The sequence below is a fragment of the Belonocnema kinseyi genome, chromosome 10 (genome assembly GCF_010883055.1).
Source record: "Belonocnema kinseyi isolate 2016_QV_RU_SX_M_011 chromosome 10, B_treatae_v1, whole genome shotgun sequence".
NCBI lineage: Eukaryota > Metazoa > Arthropoda > Insecta > Hymenoptera > Cynipidae > Belonocnema > Belonocnema kinseyi.
This window is the reverse complement of record NC_046666.1, coordinates 38,340,528-38,368,483: the sequence shown is the minus strand read 5'-3', so window position 1 is coordinate 38,368,483 and position 27,956 is coordinate 38,340,528. Positions and strand designations below refer to the sequence as shown.

At 24.0% G+C, this 27,956-nt stretch overlaps 1 protein-coding gene across 15 annotated transcripts in view; it reads left to right on the top strand.

Moving 5' to 3' along the window:
- LOC117181543 (disks large 1 tumor suppressor protein) overlaps window positions 1-21,978 on the top strand; it is a 1,257,521-nt gene extending 1,235,543 nt beyond the window's left edge. For 4 of the 15 annotated variants that reach the window (XM_033374344.1, XM_033374348.1, XM_033374349.1 and 1 more), the window contains 6 exons: window positions 2,981-3,097; window positions 7,215-7,364; window positions 11,103-11,275; window positions 14,707-14,816; window positions 14,979-15,070; window positions 18,612-21,978. In XM_033374344.1, coding sequence (XP_033230235.1) covers window positions 2,981-3,097; window positions 7,215-7,364; window positions 11,103-11,275; window positions 14,707-14,816; window positions 14,979-15,070; window positions 18,612-18,721 — 752 coding nt within the window. In that variant the 3' untranslated portion in view covers window positions 18,722-21,978. The remainder of the gene's footprint in view (window positions 1-2,980; window positions 3,098-7,214; window positions 7,365-11,102; window positions 11,276-14,706; window positions 14,817-14,978; window positions 15,071-18,611) is intronic. The other 11 variants (XM_033374345.1, XM_033374351.1, XM_033374353.1 and 8 more) reach the window with 4 other exon arrangements.
- The last annotated feature ends 5,978 nt before the right edge of the window (window positions 21,979-27,956 follow it).

Sequence of the window (27,956 nt, the reverse complement as noted above, 5' to 3'; positions counted from 1 at the left end):
TTTCAGAATATTCCACAGAGATTGCAATGGTTTCAAGAAGATTTCAGGAAGACATAAGAGATTTCATCAAGAATTCACTGAGTTCACAAAACTTAAAAATATTTTACAAAAATTTCAGATCTCGAAATATTTAAAAAATTTAAAAATATTACACAAAAATTTCATAAATATTTTAAAGATTTTAAAAGATTTTATAGAAATTTCATAAGGATTTTAATTATGTAAAAAATTTGATAAAGATTTGAAATATTTAAAAGATTCCATGAAGATTTCAATTATCTCAAAGATTTGATCAAGATTTCACAGAGTCTTTAAAAGATTCCACACAAATTTCATACAAAAATTAAATCATTTTACAGATGGTAAAATATGTCAAAGATTTCACAAATATTTCAAAATATTTGACAAAGAATTCAAAATATTTCAAAAAAATTTCAGAAAGACATTAAAAATTTCATAAAGATTTGACAAACATTTTGATTGATTGATTTCACAAACATTTCATAAGTATTTCAAAGATTTCGCAAAGATTTCCAATATTGAAAAAGATTTTGAAGTTTTCTAATAGATTTCAAAGTTTTCAAAAGATTCAAATAATTTCATGAAAGGCATCACAAAGATATAAATGATTTTACAAATATTTCACAACGACTTCAAAGATTGCAAATGATTTCAAAGGTAACAAAGGTTTCACAAAGATAAAAAAAATTTCACAATGATTTCAGAAAGGTATAAAATATTTTAATGACTTCACAAAGATTTGATAAATATTTCAAATATTTTGCGACATTTTTAAATATGCGCAAAACATTAAGATTTTCAGAAAGATTCAATAGATTTCAAAACATTCCACAAAGATTGTAATGTCTTCAGAAAGATTTCAAGAAGATATCAAAGACTTCCTAAAAATTGAAAGTATTTCGCTGTTTTTACAAAGATTAACAAAATTTCGTAAAAATTTCAAAAAATTCTTAAGATATCAAAGGTTTCAAAAATATTTACAAGATTCCACAAAGATTTAAATGATTTCACAAAGATTTCATGAATATATCTGAGATTTCCCAAAGATTTCACTGCTTTCACAAAGATTAAAAAGATTTCTCAAAAATTGCAGTTCGCAAAAGATTTTAAAAGATTCCACAAAGATTGTAATGGTTTCACGAAGATTTCAGGAAGATATCAGAAATTTCATAAAGATTTCACGGATTTCACAAAGCTTAAAAAGATTTCGCAAAAATTTCAGATCGCAAAAGATTTAAAAGATTTAAGAAACATTTAAAAATATTTCACAAAAATTTCATAAATATTTTTATGATTTTCGAAAAATGTCATAAGATTTTACAGAGATTTCATAAGGATTTTAATTATTTAAAAAATTTGATAAAGATTTGAAATATTTCAAAGATTTCATGAAGATTTAAATTATCTCAAAGATTTGATAAAGATTTCACTGATTTCACAAAATCTTTTTAAAATTCCAAGCAGATTTCATAAAAAAATTCAAACATTTTAAAGATGATAAAATATGTCCAAGATTTCACAAAGATTTCAAAATATTTCAAAATATTTCAAAATATTTCACAAATATTTCAGAAAGACATTAAAGATTTGATAAAGATTTGACAAAGGTTTCACTGAGTTCGCAAACATTTCATAAATATTTCAAAGATTTCGGAAAAATTTCCAATCTTGAAAAAGATTTCAAAGTTTTAATGAAAGACATCCCAAAGATATAAATGATTTTACAAATATTTCACAAATATTTAAAAAGATTTCACAACGACTTCATAAATATTTTTAAGATTTCTCAACGATTTCAAAGATTGCAAATAAATTTCAAAGGTAACAAAGGCTTCACAAAGATTTGAAAAATATTTCAAATCTTTTGTGACATTTTTAAATATGCACAAGATTCCAAAGTTTTCAGAAAGATTTCAAAGATTCCAAAACATTCCACAAAGATTTAAATGCTTTCATAAAGATGTCAGGAAGATATCAGAGATTTCCTGAAGATTTAAAGTATTTTACTGATTTCACAAAGATTAAAAAAAATTTCGTAATGATTTCAAATATTTCAAAAAAACTTTAAGATATCAAAGGTTTCAAAAAGAGATCAAAGTTTTCAAAAAATATTTAAAAGATTCCACAAAGATTTCAGGAAAATATCAGAAAAGTCATAAAGATTTCAAATATTTCAAATATGTCAGTGGTTTCACAAACATTAGAAAGATTTCGCAAAAATTTCAGATTGTAAAATATTCAAGTCTCACGAATTATTTAAAAATATTTAACACAGATTTCATAAGTTTGAATACTTTCAATTGTTTTACAAAGATTTCAAAAGATATCAAAGACTTCATAAGAATTTTAAGTATTTTGAAGATTTGGCAAATATGTCACTGATTTCATAAAGATTTCAAAGATTTGAGAAAAATTACATTGATTTCACAAAGATTTCAAAGCTTTCACTATGTCTTTAAAAGACTTCACGAAGATTTCATAAAAAAATTTCAAACATTCCAAAGATTGCATAATATTTCACAAAGATTACAAAGATTTTACTAAGCCTTTAAGAAATTTCAAGAAGACATCAAAGATTCTATAAAGATTTAAAAGACTAAAAAATATTTTTCAAATATATTAATGATTTCAAACGATTCCATAAAAATCTCATAAATATTAAAAATATTTCGCGAAGATTCCAGGAAGGCTTGTACATAAAATTTCAAGATTGATCAACCCCTCGTTTCTAAAAAATGTCACTGACTTTGATTGAGTTCACATGAATTCAACTAGATTTAAATGGATTAAATTGAATTAGAAAAAGGCTCTACGAGAGAATTCAGTAGTTAAAAAAGATCAATTATACTTGAAAAATGGCTAGTTTAGAGTAAAACGTAGACATATAGTTTTATGGGACAGTACCAATCATCCTTCATCATGCTTGCCTTTCAACGAGTTTCTCCTTTATTTATTTAAGATTTGTCTTCCGCCACAGGCAGTAGAGAAATTTTGTATCGTGTTGAACTGCCTTATATGGAGGAACTGACTTTAGTTTATCTGGAAAAGGAGGGTGTTGAGGAAAATGAGGATCTTAGTAAGTCAATGTGTGCACCGGAGTGAAAAGACCCGTCAAACTAATATAATTGTAAAAGTGACAAAACTTTATGTATTAGGCGTAACGCCCTCTTACCTCTTTTTTTATTTTTATTTTTATTTCTACTTTTATTTTTAAACGCTCGACGCTTCGCGCAAATAAGACAGTCGCGACTGCTTTGCTTTCTCTTTTTTTTTGCTCTTGTCCGGCTCTAACGTTCTCTTCGTATAAATCGAGGATCTTTCGAAATCGCTCCCAGGATCGAGGGGATTTCTTTTAACACCTTCCCAGGCCATTTTTATCTTTGGCTTTCAAACAGAGGGTGGCTTTTCTAATCGAGAAAACAAATTCCCTGTTTTTTTCTGGGTTGAAAAAGTTTTTTAATGTCATTGATATTACAAAATTCGAACATTTATAATTGAACATTTTTTTATGTATTTACGAAGACACAAACGATTTTACAACAATTTCAAAAGATTTCAGGAAGATATTAAAGATTGCATAAAAATATCAGATGTTTCAAAAATTTGATACATTTTTTGTCCATATTTTTACACTTAAGCAAAGGTTTTAAAGATTTCAAAATATTTCTAAAATATTTCGCAAAGATTTCAAAGATATCAAACGTTTTACAAAGATTTTAATGATTGCACGAAGATTTACAAATATTTATAATATTTTTAACATTTCACAAAGATTTTAAAGATTTCACAAAAATTTCAAAAAGGTTCCATAAATATTAAAAAAATGTTCCCGAAGATTTCAAAAATTGTAAAAGATTTCAAAGCTATCAAAGTTTTCACAAATATTTTATAAAATTGTTATAAATTTGTAAAGATGTAGGAAAGGTTTCAATGGTTTCATAGTTTTTAAAAGATTTCACAATGATTCATAAAGAATTCAATGATCGCACAAAGGTTTTACGGGTTTTAAACATTTCACAAAGATTTTAATGATTTTACATAGATTTCAAAAGATTTCATAAAGATATAAAAAGTTTTATTAATATTTCTAAAGATTTAGCAAAGATTTCATAAAGATTTTAATGATTTAACCAAGATTGAAAACGACTTAAAGGATATTAAAGGTTTCACACAGATTTAAAAGATTTTATAGAATTCAAAATATTTCATAAAGATTTCATAAATATTGAAAAGATGTCAAAGATTGCAGAAGATTTAAAAGAATTGAAAGGTTTCAATAATTTCTTAAAGATTTCAGCGCTTTCGCAAAGATGGAAGTTAATATTAATCCTTAAAGGGCATACTGGGTGTAAAAGACCCAGCGACTTATTTGCGCTTTAACAAAACGTACCAAATTTAAGAAAATGAAAAATATGGCTCCAGATTAACAAATGACATGAAAACCTATTTTTCTGTCATTTTTACATAACTTTTATACACAGTTTAAGATCAATAAAATCGTTTAATCACGCAAAGTGTGGTGTTGTATTTTTCATTGAATTGAAGCTTTTATTTTTTAGAATAAATACCTTCTTTGGAATGAACACTATAAGATTAATTTTATTTTTTAAGCGCCGTATCTCGGAAGTATTCGAGTAAAATTTTAAGGGAAAATATCAAAAACTTAAAAGTTATGCATTTTAGGGTGAAAGAAGTCATTTTAAAAATTTTTTTTCCAAAAAGGATTTTTTTAAACTACTCTAAATTTCACAAATTTTAATGAAACGTTTTTCTCCTTAAGCTAGATAGATTAAACGTCATTAATTGATTTTCTTGTAAAAAGCTATTCAATACCGTCGGCACATCACACGTTTGAACACCCTTGGGTACCAAACACCCAATATGCTCTTTCTGTAATTTTACGGAAGTGTGCCCATTAAGGATTAAAATACTCAAAGTGGAACTATTTTGAATTTTAAAATTAATTTCATATTGGAAGCTTAACTAATTTTTAATTCAGAAATGTTATATTCAAACGTCACTTTTTATATTCTTAACTTTTATAAATTAAACACTTTAAAAACTTCTGATTAAAAATATAAGTCCACGCCATCATTTTCAGTGCTTTAAATTAAAAGTTATCCGTTTCAACGCATATTAATAAAAAATATTAGAAATAAAATTGATCCCTTTTCCAATTCAGTATAAAATTAAAAATTAAAAGTTCCCCCCTTTGATCTGCATATTAGAAATACCAAATTTTATCCCCGTCCGCTCAATAAAAATTCGAAAAGAAAAAATTGGCCTGAATGAAAATCAAAAAAGGAAAAAATTGCCTTTATCAATCCAGAAAATAAATAACCAAAATTTTGTCCCTTCCAGCTCTAGAAAATTCTTTAAGGGAAATAAATAACCACTTCCAATAAAAAAAACTAATAAAAATGTTGTCGCTTCCAACTATATTGAAATGATAAGAAAAAAAACCTCTTCGAACCCACAAAACATTGAAAACCAAAATTTCCTCCCTTGCAAATTATTAAAAATGTTGAAAATAAAAAATTATCCTCCTTTCAATTAATGAAATATTTAAAACCAAAATTTCCACCCTTCCAACTTGAATAAAATGTTAAAAAGAAAAATAACCCTCTTCAAATTAAAAAAAAAAAAGATTGAAACTAAAAAAGTTTCAAAAAATTGCCTGTTTCAATTCAGAAAAAGAACTAAAATTTCGTTCTTTTCAAATATATAAAATTCTTAAAAATAAATCAATTTTCCCCTTCCAACACAGAAAAAAAGTAACTAATATATAACCCCTTTCAACTCTATAAAAATCTTTAAAATAAAACAAATTTTTCCTCTTCCAGTTCAGAAAAAAATGAAAATAAAAACTTGAATAAAATGTTAAAAAGAAAAATAACCCTCTTCAAATTAAAAAAAAAAAGATTGAAACTAAAAAAGTTTCAAAAAATTGCCTGTTTCAATTCAGAAAAAGAACTAAAATTTCGTTCTTTTCAACTATATAAAATTCTTAAAAATAAATCAATTTTCCCCTTCCAACACAGAAAAAAAGTAACTAATATATAACCCCTTTCAACTCTATAAAAATCTTTAAAATAAAACAAATTTTTCCTCTTCCAGTTCAGAAAAAAATGAAAATAAAAATTCTTTCCTGAAACTCTATACAAATGTTAAAAAGATAAATTATTCTCTTTCCGATTCATAAAATATTAAAAACCAAAATTTTCTTCTTTCTAAATATAAATTATTAATTTCTAAACAAAAAATGTCCCTCTGCCAATTAAAAAAAAATAAAAAACTACAATTTCCTCTTTTGAAACTCAAAGAAATATAAAAAATAAAAAAGTTCCTATTTTTATGCATAAAACATTCTAAGTGGTATTATTTTAATTTTAAGTCGTTTGAAATATTAATAATTGTTTAATTTAAAAAAAAATTAAAATTAAACACATTCACTTTCACAAAATTTCTTTATATGGATGAATTAACATTGCAACTATAAAAGTTGCAATTTAGCACTTTGGAAGTGTAACGATTCAAGGCTTTCTATTTCAAATAATAGAATTATTCTTCGCTTTCAATATTTGAAATACAGTTCAAGTTTTTTTGTATGAAAAATTTTCAATTTATAATTCTTTTAATTTTTTATTGTTTATTTCTTCAAAACTGCGTTAAAAAAATCTTTAAATTAAAAATATTTGCTTAAAAATGAAGATCTAAAATAAAAGAAAACTGATTGATTTCATAATTCAAAAAAGTTAACAATTTAACTGAAAATTAAAAAAAAAAGATGAAATCTGTAGCTTAGTGATTTTATAGATTTTTCTTCTAAAAATGTACAAAATTCTGTGTTGAAAACTAAATTTTCCGCCATTTCCCTATTTTACTTTATTTCTTATTTTTGCAAGAAAATAAAAATTTTATATTTTAGGTGGGTTATAAAAATGGTTGTATCGTAAATAAATGGTAACAATTCTCTGATAAAAAAAATAGATCCTTTAAAAGGATTGTTTCATCTGAATTTTCGTGCGGCTTTTTAGATATAAATCCTTGTCCAGTCCAGCAACAGTCCCTAAAACGACGTAAAGTTGAATTTTAATATTTTCTTGTATTAACACGATGCAGAGTTTGTTTGTAAATTAAAATTTTCCTGGGTCGTGAGCGAGGAAATAATTTTTATTTGATTGTTGATGCAGGTAGCGAAGAAAACGTTTTGTCTTACGAAGCTGTTCAACAACTTGGTATCCAATATACTCGTCCAGTTATCATCTTGGGCCCCCTTAAGGACCGAATCAGCGACGACCTCATTGCCGAATTTCCAGATAAATTCGGCAGTTGCGTTCCTCGTAAGTTGGATTAAAAATTTTAATTTAATGTCTGATTTTATAAAATAGCGGGCCTCGGACTCATTACACTTATTTACACTATTTATTTACTTTTCCTCGATTATTTTGATTTTCTTCGATAATTGGCCACATATTGTTTCATAGGCTGATTATGAGGCGTTCCAAATTTAAATTGCAGATTGAAAAATAAAATAAAAATTTAATTGAATTTTAATTTCATTTCATTCAATTTTTAATTTATTTTAATTTTAAATTTACTTTAAATTGAATTTAAAAGTTTAAATTGGAGCTTCAAAATTAAAATTAAAATTAAATTAAATTTTAATTTAATTCAAATTCCATTTCATTCAATTTAAATTATTTATTTATTTAAAATTTAAATTTTACTTTAAATTGATTTTAAATAGGTTTATTTAGTTTAAATTTGAATTTCAAAATTTAAATTGCAGCTTCAAAATAAAAATTTAATTAAATTTTAATTGAATTTTCATTTCATTCAATTCTTAATTTATTTTTAATTTTAAATTTACTTTAAATTGAATTTAAATAAGTTTATTTAATTCAAAATTGAATTTCAAAATTTAAATTGCAGCTTCAAAATTAAAATTAAAATTTAATTTAATTTTAATTTAATTCAAATTTCATTTCATTCAATTTAAATTTACTTTAAATTGAATTTAAATAATTTTATTTAATTCAAAATTGAATTTCAAAATTTAAATTGCAGCTTTAAAATTAAAATTAAATAAAATTTTAATTGAATTTTCATTTCATTCAATTCTTAATTTATTTTTAATTTTAAATTTACTTTAAACTGAATTTAAATAAGTTTATTTAATTAAAAATTGAATTTAAAAATTTAAAATGCAGCCTCTGAATTAAAATTAAAATTTAATTTAATTTTAATTTAATTCTAATTTCATTTCATTCGATTTAAATTTTTAATTTACTTAAAATTTAAAATTTATTTTCAATTGAATTTAAATAAGTTTATTTAATTTAAAACTGAATTTCAAATTCTAAATTGGAGCTTCAAAATTAGAATTAAAATTTAATGTAATTTAAATTTCATTCAATTTTTAATTTAATTTTAATTTTCAATTTACTTTAATTTGAATTTAAATAAGTAACAAAAGCACATAAATTCTCAAATCAAATCAAAAAATCAAATTGTTGAATTTTGAAATCAAACGGACGAATGCTTTAGAAAGAAGTTAAATTTTCATCCGGAAAATACTTATTTTTAACCAAAAATGTTGCAAAGTTTATATTTATACCTTACAAATATTTTCATTTTAAATAAAAAACCGTACAGTTGAATTTTCAACATAAAAAAAATCAATTTTTTCTTACTGAAAAGATAAATTGTTAACAAAATACTTATATTTTCTCCCAAGTAGTTAAATTTCAAACCGAGAGGCTTAGGTAATTTTCTATAAGAAAAGACGATTAAAAAACAAATAGATGAATTTTTCAACAAATAGTTGAATTTTGAACGAAAACTGGTAATTTTTGAACTAAAAATAGAATAGTTAAATTTTCAGTTAAAAAAATTAATTTTCAACTTTGAAATATTAATTTTTGATAAAAAAAGGTTAATTTTAAACCAAAAAATTGATTTTGTACCACAAACGATGCAATTTTATCAAATTCATTAATTTTTGACTAAATAGTTGAGGTTTCTACGAGAAAACACGATTTTTCAACAAATTTCATAATTTTTCAACTAAACATTTTGAATAATGTATGCGATGCAATGTAACGTAGAATTAATTTTTAATACAAAAATGAATTTTTTATAAAAAAAAGTTAATTTTTGTACCAAATAGTTAAATTTCATACTACATAGTTTAATTTTCTAAAAAAACATTCGAATTTTCAACAAAATAATTAAATTTTGAGCTTGAAAAAATAATTTGTAAGTAAAAAAACGAATTTTCATATATAAAATTATGAATCTTTAAATATAAAAAATATATTTTAATAATTTAGTTCAACTTTAACTTTAAACTTCATTTAAAATTCATAAACTTTAAACAGGAAAGACAACTTTTCAATACCATGAATCAATTTTCAACTTTTTTTGTTTGATGAATCAACATTAAATTTTTTCTGTTGTCCTGCTTGAAAATTCAATTTTTTTAATAAATATTTGTATTATTGATTTGAGAAGTCGTCTCTTTCTGAAGAAATTTGTAATGATCTAATTTACATTAAATTAATTAATTTTTTATTTTTAAAACTTTAAATTTTATTGATTAATTATTATATAATGTTATATTTTTTGTTCATTTCATTTATTAATATTTTAAATTTTAATTAATTATTTAATTTTTAATCTAATTTTTCAAATGTTAAATTTTTGAGCCGAAAATACAAATTTTCTACAAAAAAAGTTGAATTTTCTAACCGGAAATGTGAATTTTTATCGAAAAAATTAATTTAAAACCGGGCAGTTCCATTTTTAAGAAAAGAAGATTAAATTTCTATAGCAAAAAATACATTTTTAAAAAATTTCAAAAAAGATTAAATTTCTGCAGAAATAAAAAAATTTTCAAATCAAAAATATAAATGTTCAACAAAATAATGTAATTTTCAACCAAACACAAAGAAAAAAGAAATTTCAATGAAATTGTTGAATTATTAAGCCAATAAATAAGAAATTTTAACAAAAGAATTGAATTCGTACAAAAAAGTATCGGCTTTTTAACAAAATAATATATTTATTGACTAAAGAAAATTTTTTTAATCATTAAAGTTCATTTTTAATACTTGAAAAATTTTGTCACACAATTTTGACACTATTTTTCAAAATTTGTGATACTGTTTACATTACCTATAAATACTTACATTTTTCATTCATTTTATTTATTAATATTTTTTTTTAATTAGTTAATTATCTAATTTCTAATAAAATTTTTAAATTGTCAGATTTTTTAGGCGAAAATATGAATTTTCTACAAAAAAGTTGAATTTTCTGACCGGAAATGTGAATTTTTATTGAAAAAATTTATTTATAAACGGGCAGTTGCATTTTTAACAAAAGAAGATGAAATTTCTATAGAATGAGATAGTTTTTTTTCCAAAAAATATTAAATTTCTGCAAAAAAAATGCATTTTCAAATAAAAAATATAAATGTTTAACAAGATAATTTAATTTTTAACCAAACAAAAAGAAATTTCAATGAAATTTTTGAATTATTGAGCCAAAAAGTAAGACATTTTAACAAAATAGTTGAATTCGAACAAAAAAGTATGGACTTTTTAACAAAATAATTCAATTTTGTGCACCATAATACAATGTTTAAATAAACAGGTGAATTTGAAACGAAAAATTTAATATTGTAAAATAAATTTAACTTAATAGATAGAAATTTTGATAATTTATTGACTAAAGAAAATTTTTCTAAACATTAAAGTTAATTTTTAATACTTGAAAATTTTTCTCACACAATTTTGGCACTATTTTTTAAAATTTGTGATACTGTTTGCACTATTTTTATCCTTAAAGTGAGTCCAAGGCCTGAAATAGTGATCTAATATTTTTATAATTGTTCACGCTACCTACAGGTTTTTTAAATAATTAATTTAATGATTGAAGATTGTTTTTTTTCTCAAATTAAAATTTAAGCGTTTTAAGTAATTTAACAGATTATTTTTAAATAATTAAAATATTTATTGAAGTTTTTTTTTAAATTAAAATTTAAGTGTGTAGTAAAGAGAATAATTTTTTTGTAGACACAACTAGGAGTAAAAGGGAATACGAAGTGGATGGTCGAGATTATTACTTCGCAGCATCGAGGGAGCAAATGGAGAGGGACATTCAGAATCATCTATTTATTGAAGCGGGGCAGTATAATGACAACCTCTATGGAACTTCGGTGGCTTCTGTGCGAGAAGTAGCTGAAAAGGTATAATTAATTTTAATCAAATAATAAGGGAAATAAAGGAAAATAATAATAATTTACACCAAAAATGAATTAGTTGCATTTTCAACCAAATAGTTCAATTTTCAAAACGAAAATACCCTTTTTTTGGAAGAGAGTGGAATATTTAACAGAAAAAATTGAGTTTTTTAGCCAACAGTGATGAATTTTCAACCACAAAGGATATAATTAATATTATATATTTAATTAGTATTAAGATTAATTTTATGCTGTAAAAAATATGAATTTTTAATTCAAACGTACGAATTTTTCACGAAACAGTTGGGTTTTCGACAAAAACAAAATTACCTCAAGAAAATATGTGAATTTTTAACAAAATAATGATACTTTTAACAAAATAGGTGAATTTTTTTTAACAAAAAGAGGAGTTTTTATACAAATATATTAATTTTTTTATGGAAGACGAATTTTTAACAAGATATGAGGAATTTCAACAAAATAGTTGAATCTTGAACTTCAAAATTTAATTTTTCACCCAGAAATGAAATAGTTAAATTTTCAGTTCGGAAAATTACTTTTCAATTTAAAAAATGGATTTTCAACCAGTTGGATTCTTTTATAACTCGTTCAAAAGGACGAGTTTTTAACGAAACAGTTGAATTTTCGATCAAAAAAATTACATTAGCAAAATAGTTAAACTTTCAACAAAATAGATTCATTTTTTACCAAAAAACTGAGTTTTTAACCAAGAAGATTAATTTTCTAATAGAAGACGAATTTTCAACAAAATACGTGAAATTTTAACCAGATAGTTGAATTGTCAACTAAAAAATATAATGTTTCTACTAAAAATGGAATAGTTATATTTTCAGTTTAAAACATTACTTTTAAATTTTAAAAATAACGGAATTTTAAGCAGATGAATTCTTCCAAAAAGACCAATTTTTAACAAAATAGTTTAATCTTTAACCAGATTGATTTTAAATCCATACGGACGAATTTTAAACGAAACACTTGAATTTATTAGACAAAATATTAATTAAACAAAATAGCGGAATGTCTAACAAAATAATCAAACTTTCAACAATATAAATTAATTTTTTCAACAAAAGTGAATTGTCAACAAAGAAGATTAATTTTCTAATAAAAGAAGATTTTTCAACAAAATACGTGAAATTGTAACCAAAAAGTTAAATTTTCAACTATAAAAATATAATTTTTCAACCAAAAATGGAATGTTTATATTTTCTGTTTAAAATATTACTTTCACTTTAAGAAAATAGTTGAATTTATAAGAAAATAATTAAATTTTCAACAAAATTGATAAATTTTTTTCCAAAAAACTGAGTTTTCAACCAAAAAGATTATTTTTCTAATAATAGTTGAATTTTCAAATAAAAAATATAATTTTTTTATTAAAAAATGGAATAGTTATATTTTCTGTTTAAAATATTACTTTCACTTTAAGAAAATAGTTGAATTTATGAATAAATAATTAAAATTTAAACAAAATAGAATTATTTTTTACCAAAAAATCTGAGCTTTCATCTAAAAAGATTAATTTTCCATTAAAAGACGAATTTTCAACAAAATACGTGAAACTTTAACCAAATAGTTGAATTTTCAAATAAAAAATCTAATTTTTTAACAAAAAATGGAATAATTAAATTTATATTCGATCTTATATTAAAAATTTCTCTTTTTTTTAATGAAATTTTAACGATTTGGCTGAAATTTGACATTTTTTTAATTAAAAATTTAACAAGTTATTTCAAAATGTAAGTACTTTGTGAAAATATAGTCTTCTTCATAGAAAATTAATTTTCATAATTGAAAATTCCTCTTTCTAATGAAAATTTAAACTATCCCAGTAGAAGATTCATTATTTTAGTTAAAAATTTATCAGTTTGGTTGAAAATTGATCTTTCCTTGTTCAAAATTTAACAATTTTAAGGAAAATTCATCTTTTTTTAATATTAAATTCAACTATATTGTTGAAAATACATGTATTTGATTAAAAAATCGATTTTCCAATCGAAAATTATCTTTTTCTTTAAAAAATAGTCTTCTTTTTAACAAAATTTTTAATGTTCTTGGCCGAAAATTCATCTCTTTATTCAAAAATTATTTCATTTAAATATTCATTATCATAGTTGGAAGATTGATCTCTCTAGTTTGAAATTCAAGTATTCTATAAAAAATTTACAATTTTAGTTGAAATTTAATAACTTTATTTGAAAAAATAAATATTTTTTTAAGTTATTTATTTTTCAATGTAATTTTTTTAACTGAAAATTTAACTTATTTCACTCTAATATTGAAAATGATCTTTTTCTTTCAAAATTAATCTTCTTTTATAAAAATTACTTTTGTCGGTAAAAAGTTCAGTTATTCCAGTTAAATATTTACCATTTTAGATGAAAATTCAAATCTTAGTTCGGAAAGAAAATTACTTGCTGAAAATTGAACTCTTTTTTTTTAAATCTGTTTTTTTAAGATTCATAATTTTAATCCAAAATTCATTCTTTGGTTTGGAAAATGGAAGAGATTTGATTGAAAAATGTTTTTTTTATGCAAAATACTTTTCTCAAAATTTAAATATTTTGTTGAAAATTTTTTTTCTTTTTGGCTGAGAATAATTTGTTTACAACTGAAAATGTTTAATATTCCATATGTTTAAATATTTAATAATATTAATTGAAGACTGATTTCTTTCTTTGGACATTAATTTTAGACTAAAAATTCGTCTTTTTTGGTAGAAATTAATCTTCTTGGTTGAAAACTCATCTTTTTAGTTTAAATTTCAATTATTTAAATTAAATATTAATCATCTTAGTTAAGTTTTTTGTAGTTTTAATTAAAAAATCATCTGTTTGGTTAAACATTAATTTTTTTAATTAACAATTTAATTATTTAAGTTTTGGCTGAGAATTTATATCTTTTCAGTAAAAATAAATATTTGTTAATTTAAAAAATCAACAATTTCAGTTTATTCATCATTTTGATTGAAAATTCATTAATTTTAAAATTAATTTTAATAACTAAAAATATATAAATTCCATTTTCGATTATGAGTCAATTTTTTTAGTTCAAAATTCAACTATTTGGTTGAGAACTCGTCTTCTTTAATTGAAAATTCGACTAATTTAAAAAAAAGTGAATTTTTTTTTTCAAACTTAATTTTTGTTAAAAAATTAATTTTGCGGTTTGAAAATTGCTTTTGTTTAAAAAGTCAGCTTTGTCGTTAAAAAGTTAAATATTTCAGTTAAATATTCACAATTTTAGTTGGAAATTTATCTTTTATGCTTAAAATTCAATTGTTTTAATTAATTTCTCTAACTTAAAGTTTAACTTTTCCATTTTTTTTTTAATTTATATTTTCGAGTGGGAAAAATCTTTGGAAGTAAGGAAATGGTTCGAAAACTTTTAAACTAATTTTTCTATTTTTTTTTCAGGGCAAACACTGTATTCTTGACGTAAGCGGAAATGCTATCAAGAGGTTACATATTGCACAAATTTACCCAATCGCCATTCTTATTAAGCCCAAATCTGTGGAATCGGTCATGTAAGTTAATAATTTATATTTAAAAAAAAAATTAATTCTTTTTAATTTTACTATTTTTTCTTTTTTTCAAAATGGCACTGATGTTTCAAAAATAAGAATTTAGGAACCCTTAATATAAATTTTGGAAATCGACTGTTTGATTTACGAAAAATATATTTTCAGGGAAATGAATAAAAGGATGACTGAGGAAAAAGCGAAAAAAGACTACGAGCTGACACTCAAAATGGAACAGGAGTTTGGGGAATACTTAACTGGTAAGGAAATAATTTATAATTATTTTAATATTTTTTATTTAAAAACCTAATTAAAATCATTAAAAAAATCTTTTTTATATCTTTTTGTGCATTAAGTTATGTCCTTTTGTTCACAATTCTTCAAGGAAGAAATTTAAAATCGTTGGAACAACTATTAGTTATAAATTTTTTATTTTAAATAATAATATAAACTTCAGGAAACATTACTATTTTCTGGAAATAATTACACAGTTATTAATATTATTTTTTTTATTAATTTATATTATATTTATTTTTCATTATTTTTTATTAGTTAAGTTATTATTAATATTAATACTAAGAGTGACCTTTTTTTTCTAAATGAATTTTTAAATTTTTTACACAATTATTAATTAATTACTTGATTTTTTTTTGAAAAATGTTAAGAAAATTCTAGTTTTTTCACATATTTTTAAATATCGCGCTTATTATTTTCATATTTCATTTATCACACAACAGTTTTAAACAACTATTATTATTTAATTATGAACTCATTATTATTTAAAATAATTTTTTTTCTATTTAATAAGTAAAAGCCTAATAATTTGTGTGATTAAGGTCATAGACAATTATTTATAATTATAATTAAAGTGTTTAAACAATTTTTTTTATTTGTAGCTTAATTGGAAAGTTTGGAGAAAATTTTAGTTTTTTTAATCTCTTCAATTATTAAATATTTTGTCTTTGAATATTAATATTGTGAATAAATGTCAAACTTGTGAAGAATTATATTTTTAATTTAAAAATTTATTATTTGGTCCAAAATTCGATAATCTTGTTTAAAAGTCATTCTTTTGCGTTTCATTATTCTATTTCTGATTGAAAATATTGTTTTTTTTCGACGAAAACTTAACTATTTGATTGAAAATTGATATTTTTTAATTCCAAAAATAAATTATTTGTTTGAACATTTATATAAAATGTGAAAAATTCGCTTTTTTTTAACTTAATATTTATGGTTGAAAATTTATTTTTTTTTATGAAAACTCAACTATTTGGTTGAAAATTTATATTTAAATTAGAAATTAAATTATTTGTTTAAAAACTTATGTACTATGTAAAAAAATTCGTTTTTTTGTTGAAAATTAATCTTTATAATTGAAAATTCATTAGTTTGGTTGAAAATTAATTCCCGCAACGTAAAATTTGAAATTCAATTTTTGGTGGAAAATTGATCTTTTTTCTACCAAATATAACAATTTGGATATGAATTTTTATTTTTAATTGAAAATTCAACTATTGTATTTAAAATCCACATATTTGGTTAAAAATTGATTTTTTTTAGATAATGATATTTTTCTTTGAAAGTTAATCTTCTGGTTCAAAAATTCTTCTTTTTGGTTAAAAATTTCAGTATTGCAGTTTAATAATTTCATTTAAAAATTCATTTTTTAAGTTAAAAATATAATTTCTTGGTTGAAAGTTAAAATCTTTGGTTAAAAATTAATTTTTTCTGGTTGAAAATTCATCATCTTATTCAAAAATTCATTTCTTTGGTAGAAATATGAGAAATTTGATTAAAAATTTGTTTTTTTCTTGGATGTAAAGGAATTTTTTGCCGACAATTTAACTATTTTATTGAAAAATTTGTTTCTATTTTGGTTAAAAAATTTTTATTTTTATTAAAAATTTAACTATTGTGTTTAAAGTCCACCTATTTGGTTAAAAATCGATTGTTTTTGTAGAAAATTATTTTTTTTCTTTGCAAGTTAATCTTCTTGTTTAAAAAGTCTTCTTTTCTGTTGAAATTCCAATATTATAGTTTAATAATTTGAATGAAAGTTTGTTTTTTATTTAGATAACAAAAATTTTGTTGCTGAAAATTTAACTATTTTGTTGAAAATTTGTTTCTTTTTGGTTGACAATTTTTTCTGACTTAAAATGCAACTATTATTTCAGTTAAATATTCCATAATTTTAGGTAAAAATTCGTCTCTTTTATTGAACATTCATTTTTTAACTAAAAATTAAATTATTCCATTTTTGATTGAAAAATTATCTTTTCAATTAAAAATTCAGCAGTTTAAGCCAAAAATCAATTATTCCCCTTAAAGATTCATCATTTTAGTTGAAAAATTTACTTTATAGTTTAAAATCCAACTATGATTTTTTAAATTTTTAACTAAAAAGGATACATTTTCAACGAATAATGTAATAGTAAATATTTCAACCAAAAAACGTTGAATTCATTAAAAAAATATTGCGTTTTTTGATAAACCGGTTTATTAAGGGACTCTGATTAAAATTCCAAATTTTCTAGAAAAAGCATCCGTGCGTGCCGGAGATATTTTTGAAAAAGTGCCAAAAATCGTGTTTGCATAGAATGACCCGCTCCATTGAATTTCAAATCGAAGTGTTCAACAATAAATTTAAACTGGAGAAAATTCTGAAAAATTTAAATGCAGAAAAACCTCCTATATTCAACAGGTGCCGAGTTATAATCATCCAAAGAACCCGGATTTTTTTGAAAAAATAGATGAAAAAACACAATTATAAAGTTTGTACCTGTATTTTGGAACCTGTTAATTTTACAAAAAAAATTTCATTACTTCATTTAAAGTAGACGCAATTTCAAGTAATTCTAAAAAAAAATTCAATGACCTAGCCCCAATTGGTCATAAATTATGGCCTCACAAAGTTCAACACTTTTGACCTATTTTTCAGGGCCAATTACTCGTGTAAAGTTTTTTTCAAAATACTTCGCTTCTAGATAAAGCTACGCAAGTGGCGCAATGGAAAAACTTGTAGGGCAGGACATTGTGCGTAAATCTAAAAAAAGTACAATCTTCTAGACTTCATAGGTCAAGAGTTATGACGCTTCAAAAAAACATATTTTTTTGCTATAACTTGGCACCAATTGAAGATAGGAGGTTTTTTTTTGCCTTCAAATTTTTCAAAATTTCCTCTGGTTTAATTTTGGCGATAGACATTTTGCTCTAAAATTCAATGGAACGGGTCAGTCTACACAAACACGATTTTCTCACTTTTTTCAAAATTATCTCCGGGACGCACGGTTGCTATTTCTAGAAAACTTGGAATTATAATCTATTTATATTAATTTCCAATTGCTATAGTTGAATTTTAAGTTCGAAAAGACGAGTTTTTTACCCATAACGGGCACACTTTCGTAAAATTACATAAAGAGCATACTGGGTGTTATATACCCAAGGGTATTTAAACGTGTGCTGTGCCGACGGCATTGGATAGTTTTTTTACAAGAAAATTAATGATGTGTAATGTATCTAGTTTCAGGAGAAAAAGGTTTCATAACAGTTTTTGAAATTTAAAGGATAAAAATCAAAATTATGTGAAAATGACATAGAAAAAAAGGTTTTCATGTCATTTGTTAATCTGGCGCTATATGTTCCATTTTCTTGAATTTCGTACGTTTTGTTAAAGCGCAAATAAGTCTCTGGGTATTATACACCCAGTATGTCCCTTAAGGCTTAACCTTGCCTGATTTGATATGGATTGGGTCAGTCGAAAATTAAAGTATTTGGTAATAAATGAAATTGCCATTTCAGCTATCGTACAGGGAGACACACCGGAGGACATTTACGTGAAAGTGAAGGAAGTGGTCGCGGAACAGTCAGGGCCAAACATTTGGGTACCATGCCGGGATCAGCAACTGTGACGTTCTGCCCCCGACATTCACACAAGTCCCAACGCTTGGACATTACCTCCGAGGCGTGAAGATTAATTGCTCTTCTTGATACAATTAAGCAAGCCCTCTATCGCCTTTCCCCCTACCTAAGTAGCACAATATGTCCTAATCAAGACAAGTGCGAATCTCCGCACACAGATTTAAAAAAAATTGGCATAATTATGGCTTTGAAAAAAAGGGGAAACGAGATCAAATATCTCACTAAGCACATAATGTACAATATCTTCTCGAAAATGTTAATCACTGTATCGAGTTGTGAGAATCTTGAACCATAATCGTATTTTGCTGAATGTTCGACCGACGTAGTCTTTTTCTCTCTACTTGAATCATTTTTCGCATTCATTTTGAGAGTTGTTTTAAAACTGACATGATTTTTTTTCATCATTTTATCCCCTGACCTCGAACTATTTTAGATTCTTTAATTTTTTTTCTACAAATTTTACAAAACTGGTCTTATAATTTGGAAAAAAATGTTTTGTAGATTATCTATCGGTTATTTTGAGTGATGTACGATGGTATTTTTAAACTGTATGTACTTAATTGCATTAAGGCAAGAATTATTATGGATTGGAAGGTGAGGTTTAGTTCGATTAAAAAAAAATAATATATCGATCTCACTGATGCTGATCTGATCAGACCTCACATGACAAATCCCTAGAGCTAGGATAGCGATATATAATGTTTTGTACAGCTAGATGACTAAGCCAGTAATGGGTTACGTGCAACATTATATAGAGAAGAGAAGAACACTATTGTAATTTGAATATTACTACTAAATTATTACAATGATTATTATATAATTGCTATGATAGTAGATAAATATTACTGTAAATATCTGCCTGTAATCGAGACGTCGAGCGTAAGCCACGAGTGTTATTAGTAGGTCTCGGTTGTATTTCTAGGCATCTTTTCGCGATCAGTACAATGTCCTCTTCTTCAAGAATCCCAGGAACGACAGAAGAAACACGAACGAACCCGAACGAGAAAGACTAAATTGGACCTGCTCCAGTTTATACAAATGAACTGTACTTAGCGGTCGCGGTATTGATGTAATTAAGATGATAAATCGATACCTTTGTGTTTAAAGAACTGTTGCTCGTTCCTAGGACGTCCTATGTCGGCCCCGTGGACAAAAACATTATACATCCCAAGAAACGTCCTTGGGACGTCCCTAGGACGTGCAATGTCAGCCCAGTGGACAAAAAACTATGAATGTCCTAAGAACGTCCTATATCAGCACCTTGGGTAAAAAACTATGAATATCCCAAGAACGTCCTTTGGACGTTCCGAGGATGTGCAATGTCAGTCCAGCGGAGACAAAACTATGAATGTCCTAGGACGACCTATGTCGGTCCCGTGGACAAAAACCTTAAACATCCCAAGAAACGTCCTTGGGACGTTCCTAGGATGTGCAATGTCAGCCCAGTGGACACAAAACTATGAATGTCCTAAGAACGTCCTATGTCAGCACCTTGGGTAAAAAACTATGAATATCCCAAGAACGTCCTTTGGACGTTCCTAGGATGTGCAATGTGAGTCCAGTGGACACAAAACTATGAATGTCCTAGGACGACCTATGTCGGCCCCGTGGACAAAAACCTTAAACATCCCAAGAAACGCCCTTGGGACGTTCCTAGAACGTGCAATGTCAGTCCAGTGGACACAAAACTAGAAATGCCCTAAGAACGTCCTATGTCAGCAGCTTGGATAAAAAACTATGAATATCCCAAGAACGTCCTTGGGACGTTCCTAGGACTTCCAATTTCAGCGCAGTGGACACAAAACTATAAACATCCCCAGAACGTCTTTGGGACGTTCCTGTGACGTCCTATGTCATCCCAGTGGGCAAAAAACTATGAACATCCCAAGAACGTCCTTGGAACGCTCTTATGACGTCCTATTTTAGCGCAGTTGACAAAAAACTAAAAACATCCCAAGAACGTCATTGGGACGTTCTTAGAACGTTTTATGACAGCCCAGTGGGCACAAAACCTTCAAAATCCTAAGAACGTCCTATGTCAGCACAATTGGAAAAAAACTATGATTATTTCAAGATCGTCCTATGTCAGAACATTTGGAAAGAAAACTATGAGCATCCCAAGAAAGTCATTAGGACGTTCCTAGGACGTCCTATATCATCCTAGTGGGCAAAAAACTATGAACGTCCTCGGGACGTTCCTAGGATATCCAAAGTCAGCACAATGGACCGAAAACCATCCACATCCCAAGAACGTCCTTGATTTGTTCTTAGGACGTCCTATGTCAGCCCTGTGGATACAAAACTATAAACATCTCAAGAACGTCCTATGTCAACACAGTGGGCAGAAAACTGGACATCCTTGGTTCGTTCCTAGGACGTCCAATGTCAGACAAAACTATAAAAATCCCAAGAATGTCCTATGTCAGCCCAGTGGGCCCAAACTATAAACGTCCTTGGGACGTTTCTAGGATATCCTATGTCAGCACAAATCCATCAATATCCCAAGAACGTCCTTGATTCGTTCCTAGGTCGTCCGTAGTCAGCACAGTCGACACATAAACTATAAAAATCTCCAGAACGTCCTCGGGTCGTTCCTAGAACGTCCCATCTCAGCACTTTCTTTCAACACGGAGGAATCGAAATAAAGATTCACTAGATTTTTAGATAAGGAAGTTGAAAAAGATGATATTATGACAATGATGATGATGGCGAAGATTGTTTGTCGAATTAATTGTAACATATAAGTGATGATACCGGGTAGGAATTATAATTTGTATCAGTCTGTGCGCTGCAAGCTAAATTCGTGTAGCATGTACACAGTTGCCTTTTGCGACGCGATTGAAAACGCGTCGATACTTTTATTTTTTCCTCGTACGCTTAGGTTTTCTGAGTCAATGCGAGCGGATAGAAGCGTTCAAACATTTATTTACTGTGCGATGATTTTTTTTTCTTCATCGATTGGAACTGAAAAAAAGGGTCGGCTGGAGAAAAGAGCTCAGAGTGAGCTCAAGATGAAATCATGCGTGAGTAATGTAGATCGTGCCTAAATTTAAAAGGCCCCAGGGTTCAACCGAGTAATATGGTGTGTGTCTTTTTCCTTCGAGAGGAACGTATTAAGAAAAAATCTATTACAGACACCTATTATACATCTCTATAGTCTGTTTAAAAATATTACTTATTGAATTATCAATCTCATGTTCACCTTGTTTCATCGTTTTTAAATAGTTAATAAACGTTTTACCAATTTTATGCACCTGTCTCATTTTTTTCGAATACCCTTTTTTTAAAAGTAATTCTTTGAAAATGAAAGCGAAAGATTTGTTATTATGTATATTTATAACAAAAACGATTTAAGATAATTTAAATCGATATTTACCAGATAATTTAATGGATTTTTTTTATTTCTTAGTATTAAATACAAAAATCGACTTTTGAAAAAAAGCGCCTGACCCATTATTTTCAACTTCATCCTCAAATATTCTTAAGACGCGTTATTAACATAAAAAATCTTTTTTATTTTTTTTTAATCTGTTTTATTCCTTTGAATTTATTGTTTTCTCTTGCATTCTTTTGATTTCTTTATATTCTAAATTCACTGTAATTTTTATTTAAATCGAGCAATTGTTAATTTTTTTTAATTTACTTGATTTTTTTTAAAATTTAAATTTAATAATTAATTTAATTTAATTTTTGGGATTTTTTCAATGCACCTAATTTTTTCAATTTTTGTGTATTATATTAATTTCAAATGCATTTTTTAATTCTTTGTATTCTTTCCAATCCTTTCATTTTTTAAATCGTTTTTATTTCGTATTTTCTTTTTATTCCTTTGAATTTCATGTATTCTTTTTAATTTTTGAATTTGTTTTAATTTTTTAAAATTATTTTTTCATTCATTTTATTCCTTTAAATTTTTTATATTCTTCCAATTCCTTATATTTTCTAGAATTCACTGTAATTTTTTGATTTAAATTATATCATTTTTGATTGTTTGCATTCTTATAAATTTACTTGAATATTTTCAACATTTTTCTATTTTCACTTCAATTAAAAATTTTTAAAACATTTTTAAAATTTTAATTGAATTCTTTAAATTCTTTGAATCCTTCCCAATTCTTTTAATTGATTTTTATATTCTGTATAATTCCTTAGATTCTCCGAAATTCATTGTAATTCTTATGATTTAAATTGAATCATTGTTAAGTATTTGGATTCTTGTAAATTCACTTCAATTTTTTAAAAAATTTTGTATTGTACTGGAATTCTATCAATTTTTGTATTCTTTTAAATTCTTTTTATTATTTTGAGGTCTTTGTATTTTTTCCATTCTTTATATTCTTCTGAATACTTGGTTATTCTTCTGAATTCACTGTAACTTTTTTTTTATTTGAATTAAATTATTTTAAATTATTTTTTTTAATTCACTTGAATTTTTCAATTTTTTTAGTTAACTGAAATTCTTTCAATTGTTTTTATTAATTCTTTGTATTCTTTCGAATACTTTATTAATTTTCTGAATTCTCTGTTATAATTTTTTTATTTAAATTAAATTATTGTTAATATTTTGCTGTTTTTTTTTCTTTTCGCTTGAAATTTTCAATTTTTGGGGGGTTTTAACTGAAATTATTTCAATTTTTTTTAATTCTTTGTTTTCCTTTAAATTCTTTGTATTCTTTAGAATACTTGATTATTCTTCTGAATTCACTGTAATTCTTTTTTATTTAAATTCAATTATTGTTAATTTTTTGATTTATTTTTAAATCACTTGAATTTTTCAATTTTTTGGATTTTTTTATTTTACTGAAATTCCTTCAATTTTTCTTGAATTCTTTTTCCTTTAAATTCTTTTGAATACTTAATTATTCTTTTGGATTTACTGTAATTCTTTTTTTTTTAATTAAATTATTGTTAATTTTATGGTTACTCTTTAATTCACTTGAATTTTTTAATTTTTTCAATTTTCTTATTTAACTGAAATTCTTTCAATTTTTTTTTCATTTTTTGTTTCCCTTTAAATTCTTTGTATTCTTTTGAATACTTGATTATTCTTCTGAATTCACTGTAATTCTTTTTTTTTATTATTAAATTATTGTTAATTTTTTGGTTTCTCTTTAATTCACTTGAATTTTTCAACTTTTTCAATTTTTTGAAATTCTATTGAATTCTTTCAATTCTTTGTATTGTTTTTCAACTATTTGTATTTTTTAAATCGTTTTAAATATTCTTTATGTTCTGTTTAAATCCTTATATTTTCGGAATTCAGTTTAATTATTATGATTTAAATGGAATCATTATTAGTTGTTTGAATTCTTGTAAATTCACTTCAATTTTTTTGAATTTTTTTTTTATTTGAATTATAGTAGATTATTGTAAATTTTTTGTTTTCTTTTTAATGTACTGGAATTTTTTCAGTTTTTAAAAATTCTATTCATTTCAATTTAATTTGTTGTATTCTTCCTAATTATTATTTTAAAAATCGTTTTAAATATTCTTAATATTTGTTCCATTCCTGATATTCTTCGGAGTTCGCTGCAATTCTTATGATTTAAATTGAATCATTGTTAATTATTTGGGTTCTTGTAAATTCACTTCAATTAAAATTTTTTAAAACTTTTTGTATTGAACTGGAATTCTTTCAATTTTTGTATTCGTTCAAATTCTTGGAATTATTTTGAGTTCTTTTTATTTTTTTCGTTCTTTATATTCTTCTGAATACATGGTTAGTCTTCTGAATTCACGGTAATTCTTTTTTTATTTAAAATAAATTATTGTTAATTTTTTGGTTTATTTTTAATTCACTTGAATTTTTGAATTTTTTGGATTTTTTTATTTAATTGAAATTCTTTTAATTATTTGTTTTAATTCTTTATTTTCCTTTAAATTCTTTGTATTCTTTTGAATGCTTGATTAATCTTCTAAATTCACTTTAATTCTTCTTTATTTGAATTCAATTATTATTAATTTCTTTTTCAATTCACTTCAATTTTTCAATTTTCTTATTTAATTGAAATTCTTTCAATAATTTTTTTAAATTATTTGTTTTCCTTTCGATTCTTTGTATTCTTTCGAATACTTGATTATTCTTCTGAATTCACTGTCATTTTTTTTATTCGCATTAAATTATTGTTAATTTTTTGGCTTCTTTTCAACCCTCAAAGTGCATAAATAGTAAAAATCACGTTAAAGTGCATCGTGGGTGTTAAACACCCCAGCATATTTAACCATGTATTCTTTAACTACTATTGAATATTTTGTCTCAATAAAATTATTCGATATAGTTTAAGGTATCTTTCATAAGGTAGACTTGATTTTATATGCATTTATTTATTTTAAGTTCATTCAAAAAATTATTTTAAAAAAGTGAAAAAATGGGGTTTTTAATTAAAAATGCATAACTCACGCAATTTTAATTATTTCAACCTGAAAATTTATGACTATACTTTTGAAATAGTGTACTTATATAAAAAACAATATTCCAACATGGGTGCTTTTAAAGAGATTTTTATTTGCACCAAACGATTTTTTTACCTCCACTTTCAGCAGCTGTAGCTAGCAGACGCCTTGACACAGTATGTTAAACGACTTTACTTACAGTTGAAACTGAAATTCTTGGAGTTATTTTTTTTATTCTTTGTTTTCCTTTAAATTCTTTGTATTCTTTCGAAAACTTGATTATTCTTCTGAATTTACTGCAATTCTTTATTATTTGAATTAAATTATTGTTAATTTTTTGTCTCAATTTAATAGAATTTTTGTATTTAACTGAAATTCTTTCAATTATTTTTTTAAAATTCTTTGTTTCCCTTTAAATTGTTTGTATTCTTTCGAATACTTTTTTATTATTCTGGATTCACTGTAATTACTTTTTATTTTAATTAAATTATTGTTAATTTTTTGTTTTCTTTTTAACTCACTTAAATTTTTCATTTTTTTATTTAACTAAAATTCTTTTAGTTATTTTTTAAAAATTATTTGTTTTCCTTCAAATTCTTTGTATTCTTCTGAATACTTGATGATTTTTCTGCATTCACTGTAATTTTTTTTTTAATTATTGTTAATTTTTTGGTTATTTTAGTTCGCTTAAATTTTGTAATTTTTGGGATTTTTTTATTTAATTGAAATTCTTTCAATGATTTTTTGTCAATTCTTCGTTTTATTTTCAATTCTGTGTATTCTTTTGAATACTTGATTATTCTTCTAAATTCACTGCAATTATTTTTTATTTGAATTAAATTATTGTTAATTTTGTTGTCTCAATTTAATTGAATTTTTGTATTTAACTGAAATTCTTTCAATTATTTTTTTTTAAATTCTTTGCTTCCCTTTAAATTGTTTGTATTCTTTAGAATACTTGATTATTCTTCTGAATTCACTGTAATTACTTTTTATTTTAATTAAATTATTGTTAATTTTTTGTTTTCTTTTGAATTCACTTGAATTTTTCATTTTTTTATTTAACTAAAATTCTATTAGTTATTTTTTAAAAATTATTTGTTTTCCTTCAAATTTTTTGTATTCTTCTGAATACTTGATGATTCTTCTGCATTCACCGTAATGATTTTCTTAAATTAAATTATTGTTAATTTTTTTTTTATTTGCTTAAATTTTGTACTTTTTGGGATTTTTTTATCTAATTGAAATTCTTTCAATTATTTTTTGTTAATTCTTCGTTTTTTTCAATTCTATGTATTCTTTTGAATACTTGATTATTCTTCTAAATTCACTGTAATTCTTTTTTATTTTAATTAAATTATTGTTAATTTTTTGTTTTTTTTTTAATTCACTTGAATTTTTCAATTTTTTCATTTTTTTATTTAACTAAAATTCTTTTAGTTATTTTTTAAAAATTATCCGTTTTTCTTCAAATTCTTTGTATTCTTTTGAATACTTCATGATTCTTCTGTATTCACAGTAATTATTTTTAAAAATTAAATTATTGTTAAATGTTTTTTTTAATTCGCTTAAATTTGGTAATTTTTGGGATTTTTTATTTAATTGAAATTCTTTCAATGATTTTTTATTAATTCTTCGTTTTATTTTCAATTTTGTGTATTCTTTTGAAAACTTGATTATTCTTCTGAATTCACTGTAATTCTTTTTTATTTTAATTAAATTATTGTTAATTTTTTTCTAAATTAACTTGGATTTTTCAATTTTTTGGATTTTTTTATTTAACTGAAATTCTTTCAGGTATTTTTTTTAATTCTTTGTTTTCCTTTATATTTTTTTATTCTTTTAAAAACTTGATTATTCTTCTAAATCCACTGTAATTACTTTTTATTTGAATTAAATTATTATTAAGTTTTTGGTTTCTTTTCAATGCACTGGCATTTTTTCAATTAAAAAAAATTCTATTGATTTCAATTGAATTTTTTGTATTCTTCCCAATTATTTGTATTTTTCAAATCATTTTAAATATTCTTTATATTTCTTCATTTCCTTATATTCTTCGGAATCAGCTGAAATTCTTATAATTTAAATGGAAGCATTGTTAATTGTTTGGATTCTTGTAAATTCACTTGAATTGTTTCAGTTTTTTGGATTTTTGTTTATTGTACTAGAATTCATTTAATTTTTATATTTTTTCAATTCTTTGCATTATTTTGAATTCTTTGTTTTCCTTTAAATTCTTTGTATTCTCTCGAATTCTTCATATTCTTCTAAAGTCACTGCGATTCTTTTTATTTTAATTAAATTACTGTTAAATTTTTGGTTTGTTTTCAATTAATTCACTTGAATTTTTTTAAATTATATTGATTTCAATTGAATTATTACAATTCTTTGTATTTTTCCTAATTAATTTATGTATTTTAAACATATTTTTAAATATTCTTTATATTTGTTCAATTCCATATATTCTGAATTCTTTTTTCCTTGAAATTATTTGTATTTTTAAAATTCTTGATTTAAATTGAATCATTATTGATTGTTTGGATTCTTGTAAATTCATTTTGATTTTTTTGATTTTCTTATTGTACTGGAATTCTTTCATTTCTTTGTATTTCTCTGATTTTTTTTCCTTAAAATTATTGGTTTTTTTTTTTAATTCTTACTCTTCATCTGAATTATCTATAATTTTTTTAAATTAAATTGAATCATTCTTCCCTTTTTGGATTCTTTATACAATTTTGAGTTCTTATTTCTTCGAATTCTTTTTATTCCTCTAACTTTATTGTATTGTTTTGAAATTTTTGGATTTATTTTAATTTCATGGAATTTAGTCTA